Source organism: Marmota flaviventris, chromosome 13 (genome assembly GCF_047511675.1).
Source record: "Marmota flaviventris isolate mMarFla1 chromosome 13, mMarFla1.hap1, whole genome shotgun sequence".
NCBI lineage: Eukaryota > Metazoa > Chordata > Mammalia > Rodentia > Sciuridae > Marmota > Marmota flaviventris.
Window position 1 is genome coordinate 49,308,138 of NC_092510.1, and position 19,949 is coordinate 49,328,086.

Here is a 19,949-nt window from a genome sequence, read left to right on the forward strand (position 1 = left end):
CCAAGTATTTTCTCTTAAAAAATAGGTATTCACCCCTGTCATTGTAATCAAACTTTTTTAAAACACCCAGCATAAGTGAGTTCAAACTTGATCTGCTAAAGTCATGTGTTTTTATGTGGAGGTGGGGAGAAATTCTTCTTCTTCTCAGTCAGACTTTAAGTCAAACCTGATCATATTCATATTCCTTAAAAAACGCTTACTCATATAAATCATTTTAATTTTTTATATACACCCACCAATATGAACTTAAGTTATCTAAATAATTAAGGTAAAATGTATATTAAACTGACTATGCCCAGAATTCCAAAAGCAAACAGAAAATGAAGTAAAGATATAGGATTTGGGGCTGGGGTTGTAGCTCAGTGGTGGACTGCTTGCCTTACACGTGTGAGGCACACTGGGTTCGATTCTCAGCACCACATACAAATAAATGAATAAAATAAAGGTCCATCAACAACTAAAAAAACAATATTTAAAAAAAAAGATATAGGATTTATTCCCAAAGAAGTTATCAGTAAATGGTCAGGCTAAAATAGTCCAAAGTACTAAGAAAGGAGTGAAGGTGAAGTTTTCACTGCATATGTTCTTAGGATGGAGTCCATGAAGTCTCTGGAGGGAGAACCTTGTTCCTACACAATTCAAATGAGACTGTCTCCCAATCATAAGGATGGGGGACCATCTGGTTCCTCTCAAAAGCCTGCTTAGATGGAAAAAAACCTAAGCTACTATACTCGATTAATTATATAAGTAGTTGATAACCATAAAGAATCAATATTGCTTGTGATTTCAGAATAAAAGTTTGTTTATTCAAATGAGGGCCTTTCATTTTTATTAACGGGGCTTTTGTAAAATGCATAGCAATTAGCTTTGGGAACAGAAGAAGGCTAACAAAAACGTCCTACTTTGGGAGACTCAGCAAACAGGATGCTGCACCAATAGTCTCTCTTGAGGACAACAGCTCTCAATTGACCCAATAAGCCATTAAATGCAAACAGAAAAATCAACACAGGCAAATTTACCTTTTCACTTTTTTCTTTTTTTTGTAATGACCTCGGGGAATATCTTGAAAGGTATGTTTTATGTTCTCTTGAGTTTATTTCTCCAGATGCCTCAAGGAAACAGATTTTGGGGGGGGAATGAAGGTGGTTTTTGTGGGAGCTAAAAAGATTAGCACTTCAATATTCATATTTTTCTCTTAATGCCTAGATTAGTAGAATTTTATTTTATTGCTAATTACCTGCTATAGAGCAAGTGAAGTGGTCTCTGAATAAACAGCATAAAACCTTACTGAACAAACAAAGTATTCAGAGTGAAACTGATGAAAAGAAGGGAAAAAAAAGCAAAAAACAACAAAAAAAAAAAATCCAAGATCATTCTGGTATCTTAAAGTCATTTCTAATATCAATTTCTGAAATCCATGCTTCTTGAGATTTAATTTAGTTAGCACAGTAGAATCAAAATCAGATTAAACAGATATTCATTAGCCATGAGCTTAATAAATGTTACTGACCATAAATCATAAGTAAGAAAATGAAAGGGTTTTTTTTTTTTTTTTTTTTGCTTTTGCTTTTTCTTTTTTAATGAAGACTAACATGTAAAATTTAAGGTTTCAAGAGATGGAATCCATCATCTTCAATTTCCTTTCCAAGATAAGTTTCCAGGAGAAAAAGGTTTAAGACCTTGTCCAAGGTTAGCTGTGCCCTTCCATATCAACACTAACACTCCAACATCCTGGCTCCTAATCCCTGGTTCTCACCCTCTGCACCAATTTGTCTGTCATTGTTCCTCTCCTACCCTGTTCTTAATGTGTAGTCCAACAAGATTTAAGACTAAAATAACTGTAAATAAAACACCTTCAGAATGTCCTTGATTCAACTTAGATCTTTTAAACACTTTGAGAAAAGTAGATAACTTTTCCCTTGTGTTGACTGAAATTTAAGGCTACATGACACACAATTTTATTTTTACATCAATGAGAATAGTTATCTAGATATTAGCCTTTGGTAACCAGAAAAGGTAAGAGAACAAATGAATGAATGATAAAAGACAGACAATGGAAGGATTTTTCTTTTTAATTTTAAGAATTAGCCCAAAAGGTAAGCATTTGCATAGCTATTATTTTGACTGAAACTTCCTTTAAATGTGTTTCCTTTCCAGCTAGCATATGTGAAAAGTGACCTCTTATCCATTTACATACCTACCCAGAAGGCATGTGATAGGGTTTTACGTCAAGCTGTCAATTATGATAACAGACACAATAAGAATGGCTCAAGTGTTGATAGCCTGCTTCCTGACTTTATTGAAAAGTTTGTTGATAGTCCACTTGTGTCCTTTCAATTGCTTGCCTCTAATAAATGACTGCCTTTTCAGTGGTTATACTACACCAAGCTTGGGCTTTGCCATTTGCCAGTATAAATATTACAAGGGGATTTCAACTCATAGCTGAGTTAAAACAAAATTATAGAGGCAATTTTTTAAAAGGTGATTGTGTGTAACAGAAATTTTCAGTATAATGAAAAGTACTTTCAAATGCTAATTTAAAAGTATAACAAGAAAAGTGTAAAAAGCATTTCAATGTAAACTACCCCAGTAACTGAACTTGGAACAATAGCATTACGTAGTCATGCAGGAGATGGTACATGCTGAAGCTCAAGCACCAACAAAATCCATGCAATTGTGAGAAGTGAGGCAAGGACCTGAATTGATCAGGCCACTCATTCATTAGCTCTAGGAATAGGTAGCATATAGAGTCAGGAGATTATAATTTTGAGATTGTGAAAATAATCATTTCTTACAAATTAATTGACTTAATTGTCTCAATGGAGGCAGAAGTGACCTCCCATTTATTCCACCTAAAATCTTGAATTTGTATCAAAATTAATATGCATTTCAATGGCTGTCTTGAATGATCTTTTATATCTGAGCAAGAAATTTCTTATCTTCAAAAATGTTTATTTCCAATTTGTCAGAAGAGTTTTTTTTTTCAAGTCATATTGATGTGTAACTGTAGGAATTTATGTTTCTAATATGATCTTAGCCTCAATTGTAATGGTGATAATCATATTAACTAGATTGTCTTATATTACCAAACTTTCTATGATAGCAAATAAAGAAGGTCTCAAGTTAGCAAATTAATGACATAAGGTTGATCAGATAAGGAACCGGTGGTAATTTAAGTAAGTTGCTTCATAGTTTCCATTTATACAAGATTTTTAGACTGGATTATACAATAATTTCTGTACTTTCTAAGCAACATCCAACTTTCTATTAGATAGTTTCCATTTCCTCAAGATGATAAAATTTGGGAAATATAGTTTTTTCACTATCTATATAAGGAATAAGTACAGAGTATTTATGAAGTATGAGGTAGGAAAACCAACACTGCACTTTGCTAAATTTCTATAGAAGTAAAGAGAAGAGGACTTTCACACTTCTAAAAATGTTCCAAACCATAAAAAGGCATTTCTTTGTAGAAACTTGAGTTCAGTTGCTAAAGCAGGACTCATAGTTCTTGAAGCTGCTACACCATCTTCCAACAGAAAAGTTAAAGAAGAATGAAACTCCAATTGAAGTTCTGATTTTAAGATTTCCCCCATGCCAATAGTGAATGCATTTACAGTCAGTAATGCTAAAGACAGACTTGTTCCAGACCTTGAACAGTACTCAAGATTGTGTTAACAGATAAAGGAAAACTCTAAAGTCAAGTCCTGGTCAGCTGGCATGAGCTGATTATTATGGCAAATTAGAGAGGATTGTTTTATGGCAAATTATTAACTTGGTTTACATGAATCTTTTTAAAATATTCCTCATAATTATGTGATTTTATATTTTGGACTCAAATGAAATACGATATTTGCAATGATGGGTGAAATTCCAGGGTTGAAAAAAAACAAAAAACCTAGTATGTCAAGACAATTAGCAACCAGCATCAATCAGTAATAAGCATTGTAAAAAGGAGCACACAAATGTATAAAAAAGGAGAGCACAACATAGGTATGTGTATGAAGCATATACTTTTACTATTCAGATTTGCCAATTAATAATATTAATGTATTATTATGATAGGTAGAATATGGGGTTAATTTTAATATTTTAATATTCTCCATCTCAATTTAAGAATGTTTTTGTGTTAAAACTATATTGAAAGTGCTACTCTCATGCCATTTTGTGGAAGGATTATAAGATGGTCAAAATTATTCAGTAATTTAAAATTTATTGTTAACTCTAATTTATGTAAGCTATATTAAGATTCTTTTCTAAAGAAAAAATAGCACTCAACAATGCACATCAATACTGTTCATAATCTAAAAGGATAAATCTTTATAAAGCAACCGCCATGAACTCAAGTACGTACCTGGTGACAATATTTATTCTTAAGGGGTCATGTATATTAAAGGTTATGGGGAATGTTTAAAAGAACTCTCTTAGACTAAAACCATTGCCTTTCTAATTTTAAATTTCTCCTAGCTAATATAAAATGATTGATTACCTTTATTTCATGTACCCCTTGATTTTCCTTTTCATTTATCATTGAGTGCTTTAAACCAAATGCATTTAGAACCCGCTGCTAGAAGAGTGGTCTCCTTTAAATCTTTGTAAAGTAATGAAAGGACACAGTAAATCAATCTCATTTCTACTGTAGGAAGAAATAACCTTTACTCTACTGCAGTCATTCATTTCTGTCCCTCCTTTCCTACATAGTAAATATAAAACTTTATCTTTATGATTTTTTTTAGAATTTGGAAGGATAAACATCATAGGATTTTAACTGAAGCCTTAGTAATATAATGTTTACATGATATAAATTTATATTATCTTCTGTAGGCCTCAAAAATGTACTTCATAATAAATTAGACACATTAGGCGTCTTCAAATTCAAAAGTGGTACTTTTTATATAGGGAACAAACAAACTATCTGCATGGTATTTTAAAAATTTAACTATGAAGTATATATAGCTTTTTATTGCAAGGATCAATATATATCATGTATTTCATAAATATCAACTCCATTTGATTGAACAAAATATATTCATATTGTAAGTGGTCTTCACTCAATGTTGTCCATAAGTAAAAATTAGTTTTTTGATGAAAAAGTTTGTTGTTCCAGAAGTCATACATATTTTTTCAATTAAAATATGCCCATATTTCTATGCACATTAAGATTAATATTTTTATGATGTTTGCTAGCTTTTCCTGATTTATCTTTAGATAAATGAAAGGAAAAGTAACTTTTATATTAATGAACTTTCATGATCATAATTACATGAGGCTCCAATATTAATCAGAAATGATAAGAAAATTAAAGCTGCCATGGGTTAGGCAGGGAGAGAGGAAGATTGCTCCTAAATACATGGAATTGGTTAGAATATTCTAAATGTATTTAGGGCTAAAGGTTTAAATAATGGAGGCATGTTTTTATGAAATAAAAATTAACTGGAAATTAGAGATATGTCTTAAAGAATAATGCAAATCTCATGACAAAAGTATTTCTGAAAAAAATGTGTAATAATTTTTGAAAGAACAAGTTTCTAAACCTATAAATCCTGCATAAGTTTTTAAAAACACAATGAACACATACATTTGTCAAACAGAAACATATTATAGTAATTATAACACATTTCATATTACAGCAATTTTAGAGGTGAAAAAAAGCAACATTCCAGAGAATTACATTGAAAAGCCATTGGCTGGCAAAACCACTAATTATTATTTGGTATTTTCATAAATGTATACAGATGTTTTCAGTTAGTCCTCACTCTTTTGTTTTGTTTCGCTTTGCTTTTTTTAAACCTGGCAAAATGACAAGTACCCTGAATAAGCTATCATCTTTACGATTTTCTCTAAACTCTGCATGTGGTGACCTTCATAAGCGCAGTCTACCATCTTGGCCTGCAACTGGGAAGGACCCAAGAATTCCACATGAAACATAGTAGAGATAGGCCACAAAAAGTCTAAATGTGGCGGATCGGCCTAGAACAAAGTAAGTGGGCATAAACACCTGCACGGGCTTGCTATACATGTGAAAACTCATATAAATGCACAAATAACTTACAAATGAAGAGCAAGTTAGTTAATACTGGCTCTTTCTTATTTATATAGGCTATTTTCCCCATGTAATATTTTGAATTCTGTTATTTTCAAACAGCTCTGCTATCAAAACTTGAAAGCAGCAAACATATGCATCATAAAATATATTTGAATTCTGAAGTGTTTAAAATTATCTGTTATCCTTTAACTGGAATCATGGGATTTCTGCATTGGTATGGTCCATGCTTTTGATTGTGGCTAATTTGTTTATAAGCCACCATTAATCCTGGCTGTATATTTTCACAGTTTGGGTAAACACTTCATTTGCATTAAATTTACAGCATTAATGAGATGTGAAATTTAAAATGCTACTTGAAACATAAATGATGTAAGAAAGCAGAACAAAAAAAAAGTGTTTTATCACATCTGAAATCACTAAACCAACTTAAACCTATTAAAATAGCAATGATGTGTTGCCTGAGATTTTAGCTTCATAACTCATCTTCCTGGACTAAAATACAAAAGTAAGGAGTAAAACATCTGGAAAATATAAAGTTGCTCAAAAACACAAATTATGCACTGCTTCTACTCTAACTGGAGTTTAAATTGGTTTTCAATGTTTGCCTTTGAAAACGACAGGCTACTAAGTTTCAATAGCCAATAAGATTGAGAAAAATTCCCATTGGCTGAAACACAATAGTGTTTGTGGATGTTATCAATATATGCTAAAGAGAAGATGAAAGAGGTCATGAGCCAATTTGAGAAACTCTGTTCAGAGAGGCAAGGAAACAAGGTATAAATGAGAAAATTTTTTGGAAGACAAAATGATCAATTTTGGTCTCAGAAGCCCCGTGAGCCCCATTCTGAGTTCAGATCTGAGAGGCAACATGGAGAAAAGCACCGAAGCAAAGCGTGGCTACACCATTACACCTGGGTGAAACGTGCCCACCTGTTGCTGATGTAGGAAGGATGGGTCTCTTGGGCTTAGTCCCACATATCGATTGGCTTGAGATGTGCCTGAGGCTGTGTAGGCTGATTAAGGAAGAACAAAAACAAAGATAAAAATTGTGAACTATCAGAATGAACACCCTGTCCATGTATAAGAAACCCAGAGAAGTGGGATTTGCAACCAAAAAAAGTTGTTGTCTCCATTTCTCTTCCTTTTTGTCTGAGTGATAGAAAAGAAATGGTAATTGATTTCAAATCAACGAGCTTATCCCCCTTAAAAAAAAAATCTATCTAGTAAATCACATGCTTTGGTGTAGTGTCTCACACTTAAATGTCCAGGTACAGTCCTGCAGTGGTGCTCAAGATTGGCTAAGCAGAAGGGTCCTTTGCCTGGATGTGACCATTTACTAGATGTAAGTGATCTAATAGAAAATAACCAGTTATGGTCTGTGATTCTAAATGTCAGAAAAAAAGTGACAGCTTTTAATGACAAGACTTAAGCAGATGTGCTTGATGATGAAATGAAAAATGTCTTACTTAAAAGTCTTCCTAAATAGAAAATCTAATATTACTATTCTAAAGAAGGAATCTATTTTTGTGTATTATATAGTGAATAAACTCAGTGTTTTATTTAATGTAAAAATGTCCTCTAGTTTGATAAAAAGATTTTTGGAAAGAAATTCTTTATTTTCCATAAGTGTAAAAATTCAATGTCTTGCAATTAGTCAGAAAGGGAGCTGGTGGCACCTTCTGAATACTTGTCACCAGGTAGTTAAGTACACAAGGTGACCATTCCGAATTATGTTACAGGTGTCTTATTTGTGAGTACTCTTTGTACAGGTGCTTTTTGGTACAGAGTGAACTTTCCACAGAAAAGTTTTTCCTGTTCCTAAAGATTTTTGCTTGTTTTTACAAGAATAGGACTAACACATTTTTCTAGCATTAAGCAATTCCACTACTCCATGTCAGAATACACAGAAGAACTAAGTTTTTACTATATATTACATTCATAGATCTGAAGATATCTGCTTGGTTTAAAACCATCAGGTTAATGAGGAATTCAGACATTAATTTTAAATAAGCTGCCTTTAAAAAAGTCAATATGTTAATTCTGCCATGTTCATAATAAAGGACTGAAAAATTTGAACATTGAGGCTTTTTTAGATCAACTTTTCAAAAACATTGAAGATGTTCACAACTCATCTTTTAACTACTCCTGAATAAAGGGCTCATGCAAAGGCAGCCATCAGCAACCAGTGACCCCCACTCCATCACCAGGACTCAAACTGAACACATGGGCCAAGGACAGTATCACTCTTAAAGAGTTAGCATTCAATCTGTGCAGTCCTTTCTTCTCAACCATGAGAAGAGGTTCCCCTTAGCCTGTGTGTTTTCTTCAATGCTACTATCAGCTCAGTAACCAGTTCCTCATTATCAGTGGTGCTTAGGGAACTGAAGCTACAAATTCATTTCTAGAGAAGAAAAACTACTCACTATATTTCTTTTATGTAAGAGTGGAAAATGAACTGATGCAGCCATCTTTAGACAACCAAGGTACTCCTTCTGAATGTTTTGTGATTTGACTAGTCAATTTAGATCCCTTTTTGAACAACCTGTATGTGCATATAAAAACAATCCATTAACTAACAGGCTGAAGGCATTCCTGTAAGTGTGCTGTGACTATTTGGGTCTGCTTATCCCCTGAATCTCACAGTAATGTCACTATAATAGTAGGCACCAGAAGTTTTTAGAACTTGGCTTGAAATATTTATTCTGTGAGAATTTAATTACTTTATTAAATCTTGCTTTCTATGTGCTTTTATTTAAATCACTGACTTGTTTGTTCAAAGATGCTGTGACATTCATTTTTAAAATTTGCACGTAGCATTTTTAGTGATATAACATGCACAAAAAAATCTTTAAAACGAAAGAAATCCAGTGTTCTCTAACCAGGTCTCATCCATCTATGTATTTAAGGAACTGTTTGCTGAGTCAGGACCCTCTGCCAACAAACAGATTTTAAGCCTTAATAAATACTGAGGGGTAATACAAGTCCTCAATTATAGGGGCTCATAAATTTTGAGAAAGAAATGCTAAATATTCACTGTACACACAAAGTATTGTCCATTTTTCTTCCTAGTCTTTCAAAAGCCATTAATAAAGAGTGTCTTTCCAATGGTGGAGAAAGAGGGAGCCAATGGTGCCTCTGGTTGTGTAATTTCACATGGGAATTTCCAAAACAAAAGGATTTTCTTGCTCTAGGAAACAAAAATAGTTTAAATTTAAGGCATATGTATAATTGTGGGGGCGCATAATAATTCTTCTCTACTGGAAATTTATTCGTTCCACTTTGCTAATCTGTGTACATCAGCTCCAGTTCTAAGAAGCTGGTAATTTGGGTGAAGGGGATTGAAAATTTATTCCTCATACACTTCTGAGTATTCTAAATGAAGAAGCAAAGGAATCATTTGTCCAATGGGCTATGTAAGTTCACTAGCAAAACCTCCAACATTTAAAATGTCATGTCCATGCTAATAAACATAATATCTGATATACCATGATATGCAAAATAATTAAAACATTTAAAGAAAAAGTTGCAGATAATGAAAGTGCAGGTAGCTTAACATGTGCCTAATACTAAGCTTTGAAATGTTCTTGCCTACACCCAAATTGTATGACTGTTTCTAACAATGACAGGACATTTATCTTATGACATGCAATTATCTTACAGTGGCACTGATTCAGTCTGCCTGATGGAGGGGCTTGGTTTCTATAGGAATGCTCCAATAAGTAACAATTATCTAATCTCCCTTTGGTGATATAAAAACCTTATACACTGCATAATGTTATTCAGTGCGATTTCAATGTATACCTTGAACAAGCAGGCATGACTTATTATTTTTGTTACAACTGTTTACTCAAACAAATTTGCTTCTCCCTTTTCAAATATGATGCACTGAAAGACATTTGATAAGAGAGAGCATGTGACAGCCAGGCCACATACATGCCTGCTAGCTCCACTTAAATGAGAAATCTCCATCTGGTCAGGTAGCTGGAAAAGTTGCCATGTTTTCCACCTTGGATCAAGTATCCAATGGTGCCTTTGATGGACATTTCTCATTTCCTACAGAAATACTTACTGGTTGCTGTAGGTGAAGCTGCCTCACCTTCAGTGGATGTAGTGATGGGTTTAGTATCTGTCATGGTCAGGGTCACAGGTCGCACTGCACTGGGATGGGGAGAGGGTGCCAAGACAGGAGTGAAATGGCCAGGCACTTTCCCTACTACTTGACCACTGCTGTTAGGCTACAAAACAAAAACAGAATGCCGGGTGAAACAATCCAAAAGGCAGTCATCTTCTCCAACAACTCCACTCAGCACATGTGGCCACGTGGATCCTGCAGGCTGCGTGGAGCCATCACGCAGGCCCTCCCTCTCAAGTCCGAGTCGGAAGCCAATCAAAGGTTGGTAGTATAAAAGCAACAGTGTTTAAAAGAAGGTTTTCATCTTCAAAGCATTTTGCATAGGTTATTTGGTCTTCACAAAACCCTCAAGAGAGAAGTAGACTTGATCCTTGCATTTAGTAGTCCAGAAAACTCAAATGGAGACTCAAAGGCTTAGTTCAAGCTAAAATGGAATTCCTTACTAAGCTACCTACAATTAAAACCCAGTGATTCCTAATTCTCTGCTCTTCATTCTCTATACAGAGTCCGTTTGGCTTTCACAACAAAATTTTCCTCTATTTGGATATTATCACTGACACAAGAGACACAAGAATGCCTAGCAGAGAAAACACATCCAGCTCTATAATTCCCATCATTTATAGTGAAGGCCTATTCTTCTGCATACAAAAACTAGGTTTCTCTCACATGCAGGTATTTCAGACTCAACAAACATAAGGCAATATAAACTTTTCCAGGCAACCATCAACTTTTGATGATTTACTCATATAAGCAGTTAGATGAGATTAAAGCATTTAAAATTTCAGATGCACACAATGATATAAAATGCTGAAAGAGGTCTGACCTTATACCTACAAATAAAAGATTTCCAAAGAAAATTAAAATGTACTAAAGTGAACTAGAGGACAATCAAATTCACAGTGCTGTTTGTGTTACTCTTCCATTGTTGTGCACAGAGAATTACACAAAACATGTATCGTTGACATTTGTGGGAATTAACTGAGAAAATCCCTAGGGCAATGACAGAAAAGATATCATTATTTGAGTCTTAGCCCCTTGGTGGAAAAATAATTTCTGTGGTAGGAGACAAAATTATTAGAGTACATTATTTAAAGAAATCCTGAAATATATTTTTCTAGACAGAGAATGCTAGTTTTGATTACACCCATGTTACAATTCTCCACTGCATGGTATTCCTAACAATTTGCCGGGTTGTTATTCTCCAAAAGGATATAGTCTTTATAATCTCAACTATCAAAGGCAAAGAAAGTAATGAAGCAGAATATTTATCTATGCATAAATTACAAGTAGATTTTCTTTAGAGGAAAAGATAAATAGCTGATAATATTTAAGTATTGTGACCGGAGGTATGAACTAAGACTTTGCTTGGGTTCCTCAGAGTCCACTTTCTTTATTTTATAAAGAAAATGGACTTCTTGAATATCCTGACTATTCATCATAGGTAATTTTAAGTGTTTAACTTTATGTCAGGAAAATTGACCAGAGTTTTCCTCTATGGAAACCTATGGGAGAGTTATATCTTTAAACTAATTTTATTCAAAATATTCCATTGAATAGCATGACTGTCTCACTATAATTGGTGCAGCAGTAATGCAATTAATCTCCAAATTGCTGTGGGGAGGAAAAGGCATCTCAGTTGCTTAACAATCCAAATCAGTGCAATGCTAGAGGAGGTTGGGAAGGAGCAGTTGACTGGAGGTGAATGGTCATCGAGTCCTTTTTTTTCCATTTCTAGTGCTGAAAAGGTGAATATCAAGATTTCTATTTTGAAATGCAAATTAATTGGCTTTGAGTTGGAGTTAAACATCAAAGCAGGTATAATGTTCCTAATAAAAACAATTCTGTAGTTTCCTATAAAGACCCATTTTTCTTTCAAGTGGAAATAGTTTGTTTCTAAAGCAGACCATCAACTTCTGGTTGTGTGAACACCACAAATGACTGCTTTACATATTTTACTAGAGAAAGAAGAAAGGTCTTATTTTGTCACTGGGGGTGTGCTAAACAGTAAACGTGTTTCTGTATAGGGTTCACCAAAACACTTTGATAGTACCTACCTGGCACAGGACCAGAATGACAATAATTACCAGAAAATGCTGCATATGACATTACCCTGCCTAGTCTGTAAACTTTGTTCACTGGAACTGAATCAACATGAACTGACAGGTATGTCTCCTATTTGAAAAATAATAAAAGGGACAAAGAAAAAATTCTCAAGCTAATACAGACATTTTTTTTTTTTTTTTCTGAAACTCGTGGTTAGAAGAATGGGGAGGGTTACTTCTCTTTAGTCTTCTACTAGTCTAAACAGGTGAAGCTAAGATAGAAAGCTTCCATCTTTCAAGGCTGCTAATAGATGAACTTTCATAGTGCAGATATAAAAAGAGAGGTGTCTTATCTGAAGATGAAGCTGAACAGCATTAGAAAAGGATTATCCTACTTAATACATTGCTCCTATTATACAAAATCCTGAGAGGGATTTTTTGGTTTTTGTCTTTTAATTGAGATGAGAGTAAGATGCTTCTCTTAGAAGCTGGATTTTTACCTTGAAAACATAAAGAAAAGCTGAGAACAATATAGGCAGATTATCACCTAATATGCCCTCTTAACTTATAAAGAATTTAAAATATACGTAAAACAAGCACTGAATAATTAAAGAAATGCGTAACACTAAGGGCCTGATTTTAATTTGCATAATTTTTCCCCTAACAGTGCCTAATTAAGACATCAGTTAAAAAAAAATCCAATGGAACTCTAAGATTTTCCACACTGAATTAACGTTAAGGACTTTTAATGGATGTCTTAATTAGACTTTGTTATTCATGGAAATTCTACACAAATTAAAATCAGACCTTGTGTGCACTGTTCCCAGCTGAGTCTAGCAAAATGCTCTATGAAACTAGGATTTTTGAATCCATGTTCTGACAGCAAATTTCATTTCTCAACTGATAATACTAAGATCCCACTCTTTTACTTAGTTGTCATTAGTACTGCAGTTATTACACCATTTGAACATTTTCTCCTAAAATACAAATGATAAGTTTAATGTGAAAATTCAACACTTAGTTTAACATATTAGTCAGTGGTACTAAAAGCAAAGGTAACTTTCTAAGTAACTCAAAGGTACTGGATGCACTGTCATTCAAAATAAAACATTCAGAAAGGACCATTTTGCTTCATCTTAACAAATTAAGACCAAAGAGTTTTTTCCTGACCTTTGCTAATTATGATTGATATGCACATATTATTTACTCTAATTTTAGTAATTTAGCAGCAGTAATGATAGAATGTTGTAAAAATTCCCCAAAGCATAAATAGGAATAATAAAAAGTAGACAGGAGTCTTAGAGGTAAAGCAGCAAAGCCAAATACTATACTATAAGATCAAAATTATATTGCAGATTTTGGATATTACAATTATCAATAGACCCAGCTTTGGCACAAAGACTGTCTACTTGATTGTGAAAAATCCTCTTCTAGCAAATCCTTATAAAGTGACTTGGGAGTAGGAAATGCACATGAATTACTACACTTAATACAATGAATTGCCTAAAACTACCATACCATGTTTATTAAAAAAAAAAAAGATACCTCTAGTAATGCCACTTATTATTAAATGTAAGTCATGTCACTGCAAAGGATATTCAAGTAGTCATCAAACACTGAAAATGTTTACATTACCAAAGCTTATTTTAATACCTAATAACAGGCCTATAAATACACCAGTAAGTTCTTTTGTGTGTGTTTATTTTAGCACATACCTTGGTCCTACATGAAATAAGCATTTTTGTCACTATGTCAAACCCGGTATTTTAGGTGTGAACTCCAGTTTGGAGCTTTTTGGCAATGAACACTCTGCATAAACTTTCTCTTCAGTCAATAAAAATCCAAGAACATCAAATCAAAAACTTCTTCACAAATGCACCCCTTTGGGGCAATACACTTCCTACCTGTCATTTAACCACCTTTAAATAAAAACTTAATGGGTCACCAAGAAATTTCTTGAAGATGGGTTGCAAGGCTTGATGTTCTGCCAGACATACTGTCTGACAAACCTCCGTGTCTTAGAGTTACACCTGTCCCATTTCCCTTAAGTTCTAGTCTTATTTTCTCTTATTTTTACCTGGCTGGTTTGTGGACTGGATGGGTCATAAGAAGGTACATAGTTCTTCAGAGTATCCTGAGGATTCAGGTGGGGAGGATATCTGATTGTTGGATGAGAAAAGTAGCTTGATGGGGCTGGAGGAAGGATAGCTTGTGTTGGAAATGGCAGCGGTGAGGGTGGAGGTGGAGTTCGAGTTGAGATGACTGCACAACACAGAAAAGGAAAGATTCACTGTCAGAGCCGATTTCCTTATTATTTCGTCCAGATTCTATAAAGATGTTGTAAAACTATCATTGGTTTTCCTACCACAATTTAATCAAGTTCTTCTAAAATAAATTACTCTTCTACTTATATTCTCAATGATAATCCAGGTAGGGACACAGAGACAAAACCACACCCAAGGGAAAAAATGATCTTGCTTTCTACATCCGAGAATGTTTTTAAAAAAGAAGTTTTGCTTTTATAAGGTATGCCAATACTGGATAAAACATTTCTTTGAGCAGTTATTTCCCATCAAAAACACATTCTTTGATTATAAAGTCTTTGTCTTCCTAAGTCCAGACCAAGTCAAAGCATTAATTATAGGGCAGGAGACCCACAAATTGTCTACTAATCAATTTCAAATAAACTATTTTCCCATACATTCTAGCTTACAGTTGTTCAGAAAGTTGCCTGTCATGAATAATAATTATCTGGTCATTGTATAAATATTTTTGAGCATTAAAACACAAGACCTGGCAACTCTTTCTTCTATGAAGATATTCCTTTCAAAACCAACAGAGCTTTATTCTGCAACTATTTTTCTTCTACTCTTTTACTGGGTGTAGCTTTAAAAATATTAAGGTAAGACCAAGAATAAAACCCACAGAAATGTGAATTTGAATGTCAATAGAGGTAGGTATTACATTATCCACAAACCATGTATTTTATATCTTTATAGAGGCAACTATTATACAAAACATATGTAATATGTATAATGTTTAATTTTAATATAACTTTTAAATATTAGTATGATCATAAATAATTGTCTAATTTTTAATTTAATATTAAGTTTGAAAGATGGGTAAAATATAACTTATGATCATTATCTTTATAAGGTTGAAGAAAATAATTATGTTATAAATTAAGAGAACCAACTAATACATGTAGGAGTAAAGATTAAATGTATATTTCTATTTAATATTTTGATCTAAATTATAGGAAATTACACATAATGAATATTTAATGTTTTATGAAATAACTTAGCAAATAATATGAAAAAATAAATTCTTTCCATGACCTATAAATGAAAATCCTCTGGAATGATTATCTTCAACTTTGTAAATATGGGGGGCGATGGAAGGCAACAATTTAAAGGATGTTGCTTATGTTCAACGAAGAAAACTTTCAAAATATACAAGAAATTAAGAATATATATTACAGAAGAATCATTAATTTTATGGTCACAACTTTGCTCCCTGAATATCCAGGGCACTGTGTCTTAGAATCCTCTGGACTGTTTTTACAATGCAGATTATTGGGCCTACCCACAGAAACCCTAGATAAAGACCAGCAGGGGTGAGGCACCATGTAATCTTTTCATGCACTGAAATTTGAGCATCCTCCATCAAAGAGATGCATTTCAGAAAATAACTGTATATCTTTTAAAAACAAAATTCCTTATTGAAGTATTACTTTATTTAAGAAATATGCCCTTTGGGTGGGGCATGGTGATGGACACCTGTAATCCCAGTGGCTCGGGAAGCTGAGGCAGGAGGATTGTGAATTCAAAGCCCAGCCTCAGCAACTTAGCGAGGCCCTGCCTCTAAATAAAATATAAAAAAGGGCCGGGAATGTGGCTTGAAGGTTAAGCGCCCCTGGGTTCAATCCCAGGTACCAAAAAGAAAAAGAAAATATGCCCATCTGAAATTCTATCTAAAGAAATACAAACCTCTACATAAAATTGGACACCTTTTTAATTGGTATCTAAGTGCTCTTATTCTTAGTCAATTCAACTATGGTCTTTGCTCACATCTGTACACAAACCCTTGAAAGATATATACACAGTTCCATCTTGGGTCCTCTGGGTTTAGGGATCAATGTGGACATAGTAGTTCTGACAGAGGTCCCTTTGCAACTGAAGTGGTATAAATCACATTTGAATTCACATCTCTGAACAATCTGGCCTGTGCTGGCCTGATATAACTGAGTAGCATGTCATGCTTTAAATAGCAGGTAAAAATGTCTACCTGATATCAATAAAAGTCACTCTAGTCCTTTAAAAAAAAAGGTAAAAACCAAAACAAAACAAAAAACACAAGGCAAAAATACGTTCCTTAATTTTGAAAGCATATATACATATGGGTGATATATATGGATGTCTGTATATGTATGAGTGTGTATGTGCATGTGCACACACATAGCCTATTTTAGTGCAAGGTCTTTCTAATTGTCTTCCTTCCTCCAGTCTTGCTCCTTTCAGTACATGCCCTACAGTTCCATAGAATGACTTTTTAAAAATGCCATTACAGTTGTATAACTTCTAAGAAATATCTAAAAATCTCTGCCTTCCTATTGCCTCCAGAATAAAGCCCCAATAATGTCACAGTGCATATGGTTCTCATGTGCTTTAGAAGCCAGTCTTTGGTCTCATCTCCAGCTGCATGAAGGAAGTTGGCTATACGGAGTTCCTTCCTGCAATGACCTCTGGTACATTGCTGCATGCTGTGACCTCTGCCTGAAACCTCCTCCAAGGCTGGCTGTTCCTTCACCTTTGACACTTAGTTCAGAATATTTTTTTTTTCCAGGTATCTAAACTTCCTCCAAGTGTCGGCTCCGGTTCAGATTAGATGCCCAGCCAGTGATATCATTCCCTCTCTTCTCACTACATCATGAGCTCTTTAGGACAGAAACCATCTTTTGTTACCAAGGTGCTTATAGACTCTAAAATTTGATATTTAGTAAATATTTGGTGAAGGACTAAGGTGGAAGGCTTATTCTAGCTCTCTCAACTGTCTTTACCTATAAAAGTTGTTCAATTTTTTCCAGTATGAATTTTTAATCAGGTGCCACACTACATAGATGATATGACTTCTAATTTAATTTAGCTGAACATACTTTTTAACATATATTTCAATTATTTCTATGAAATAGTTACTGATTTTTTTCACTTATGTCAGTAGTCTAAACAATAAATGTAAAAAATCTTATACCACATTAAATTGGTATATTTCCTCTCTCAACTTCTTAACTTCCTTATCAATAACAACAAAGTCCATTTTTTAAGTTTAGCAACAATAAATATCAAAATACACTGACAAACTAAACCTAAGTACTTTATTTGAGCAGATGCTACATCATAGAGTAAAGATTTTTAAAAACATATGAAGGATAAAAAATTGCCTAACTGTAAACTAAAGAGTGTCACTAAAAATACATATCTATATACCTTTGTCTATATCTATACATATATATACATATCTACACATAAAACTTTACAGTTATACTAAAACTTTTAATCTCCTCATCCCTAGGACTTAAGAGTAATTATGTAGAAAGCATACAGTATTGATTACTGATTATATATCATTTTTAATTTGTGAAAAAAGACATTATCAATTGCTAGTTAAAATATAAACATGAAATATTGAATACCTTCTCTCATTTAGATTAAGATATTAGACATAATATCAAGTGTACTAGCCCTAAATAGTTGTCATAGAACAGTACCTCTTTCATTTTCTGATTAGTTTCACTTCCAAAAAGTAAATAATCATTTGTGTATAGGAAATAGTGTCTATGTATCTTAATGTCTTTGGAACAACTCTAAACTAAGCAATTATAGCTAAAAATCCAACTTTCTCTTAGTAGAATATATAAAATTAGGACCGATCCTGAAATTAGTAAAAATAACTATGTATTCTACTTTTCTAAGTCCTTATGATCATAAGCTTTCCAATAAAGGCAAATGGAAGGAAAAAGTACATATATAGATATTATTAAGTTGCATAACTGTGATAATATTTTCTAACAAATTGATAAGAAGAGCCAGTTTATGGGATCATGACCTTCCCCTTTGGATTAATAAAACATGGTCACTGTAGCTATAACTATGAACCTTTGGCTCCATCCCTAAGGGTGGGAGCCCTGCGAACAAAGGATGGCTTCTCTTCTAGGACTGGGAGTCCTCACCACTGTGTGCAACTCCAGGTATTCCGGGATGGTGGTGCTGGGGGAAAGTGCTCAATCTTGGGGAAGAATCCTGCGGAGATGTAGAGCTGAACAATGGCTTTTCAGGTTTCTTCATAGTAGTTGGAGAAGACATATCTGGAAAACAGGAGGGAAAAATTCAAGCTGCATGACCTTCCTAATTGACAAGGTTCACCTCAACATAACAACAGATTTCATGTTTTCAAAGCTTTACTTTCGTGCTTTGGCTCTTACAAAATCTATACTGAAGGTTAGAGCTCTAAAATATCGGTCAGAAACATTATCAACAGAAAATAACCAAAGTTTTTATTGGAATTATGATCAGAATCATTCCTTTACTAAAGAAACCTTGAAGTTCTGAAAATCTAAGTACGTTTCTGTTAGCCCCTTGGTTCACATAAGAGTCTTTTTTACCTCACATTTTGTTCTTTGAGTTATATGATTCAGGTGTTGACCAGCTACACCATGAAAACAAATCAAGGACAACTTGGTGTGGAGTGAAAAACAACCTTTGGGTGTGCTGGTAAATATATCGTGCATTTTATGAAAACTCATTTCTAACATTTTATGAAAACTCATTCACTTGATTAGCAAAAATAAAATAATTCTTAATTTTCTCACTCTACAAATACATTTTGGGTTCACCTATTTGCAAGATAATGTGCAGATGTTAAGAAAAATACAAAGAATTCCTGCCCTAGGATGCTCCCTGTCAGTGAAAAGGAAAATGATAAGGAAATAGCGATCAGCAGGGACATGATGGCATTTGCTGCTGCAGCCCCCGTCTCTGTTCAGGGACCATGATCACCTCACATAATCACCTCAGCCCCCCCCCCCCCCCCCCCCCCCGCTGAAAGAGGCATTCCCCAATGGTGCCATTTTCAAAATGGAGATGACATCAACAGAGAGGAAATGTTCCCAAAAAGGGAGGTATGAAATATATAAGTAGCCCAAACAGTCTATGGAGAGGGAAACAGAGTGATGAAGGGGAGCAAGTGACAGACAAGACCACACAACAAAGGACAGTGTGTTTGCTGTACTTCCTGTACTGCCTCTCTGAGAGCTTACCCTGATGAGGGAAATGCTACGGATGGGCAAAATATGATCACAATTACAGTTGAGAGCAATCCCTCCAGAAACTACATGGAGGATGGATTATCCACAATAGACCCAGAAGACATGGAGGCCCATTAAAAAGAAGATATATTATTAATACATGCCTTCCATAAATACTATAGAAGGCCTAATTTATACCAGACACTGCACAGTTGCTAGGGACACAATGGTAAATTGGATTTACTTTCAGCTTCTACAAAGCTTAAAATCCAGTAAGGGGATAAATGGAAGTAAAACTGAATTACAACACAGTGTACAATGTGCTGTGATAGAAGTATTCAGGGCTTCCTTCATTCATTCTCTAGATATTTAACACTGCCAAAAGATAGATCATAAGAGATTGAAAAAAAGAGTGGGGATAGAGGT

At 34.1% G+C, this 19,949-nt stretch overlaps 1 protein-coding gene across 8 annotated transcripts in view; it reads right to left on the reverse strand.

Moving 5' to 3' along the window:
• Nfib (nuclear factor I B) overlaps positions 1–19,949 on the reverse strand; it is a 230,693-nt gene that overhangs the window by 22,671 nt on the left and 188,073 nt on the right. For 3 of the 8 annotated variants that reach the window (XM_034636919.2, XM_027950587.2, XM_071600651.1), the window contains exons 7-10: positions 18,450–18,584; positions 14,298–14,482; positions 10,116–10,281; positions 6,977–7,059 (exon numbers count right to left, since the gene is read on the reverse strand). In XM_034636919.2, coding sequence (XP_034492810.1) covers positions 6,977–7,059; positions 10,116–10,281; positions 14,298–14,482; positions 18,450–18,584 — 569 coding nt within the window. The remainder of the gene's footprint in view (positions 1–6,976; positions 7,060–10,115; positions 10,282–14,297; positions 14,483–18,449; positions 18,585–19,949) is intronic. The other 5 variants (XM_071600653.1, XM_071600652.1, XM_027950590.3 and 2 more) reach the window with 3 other exon arrangements.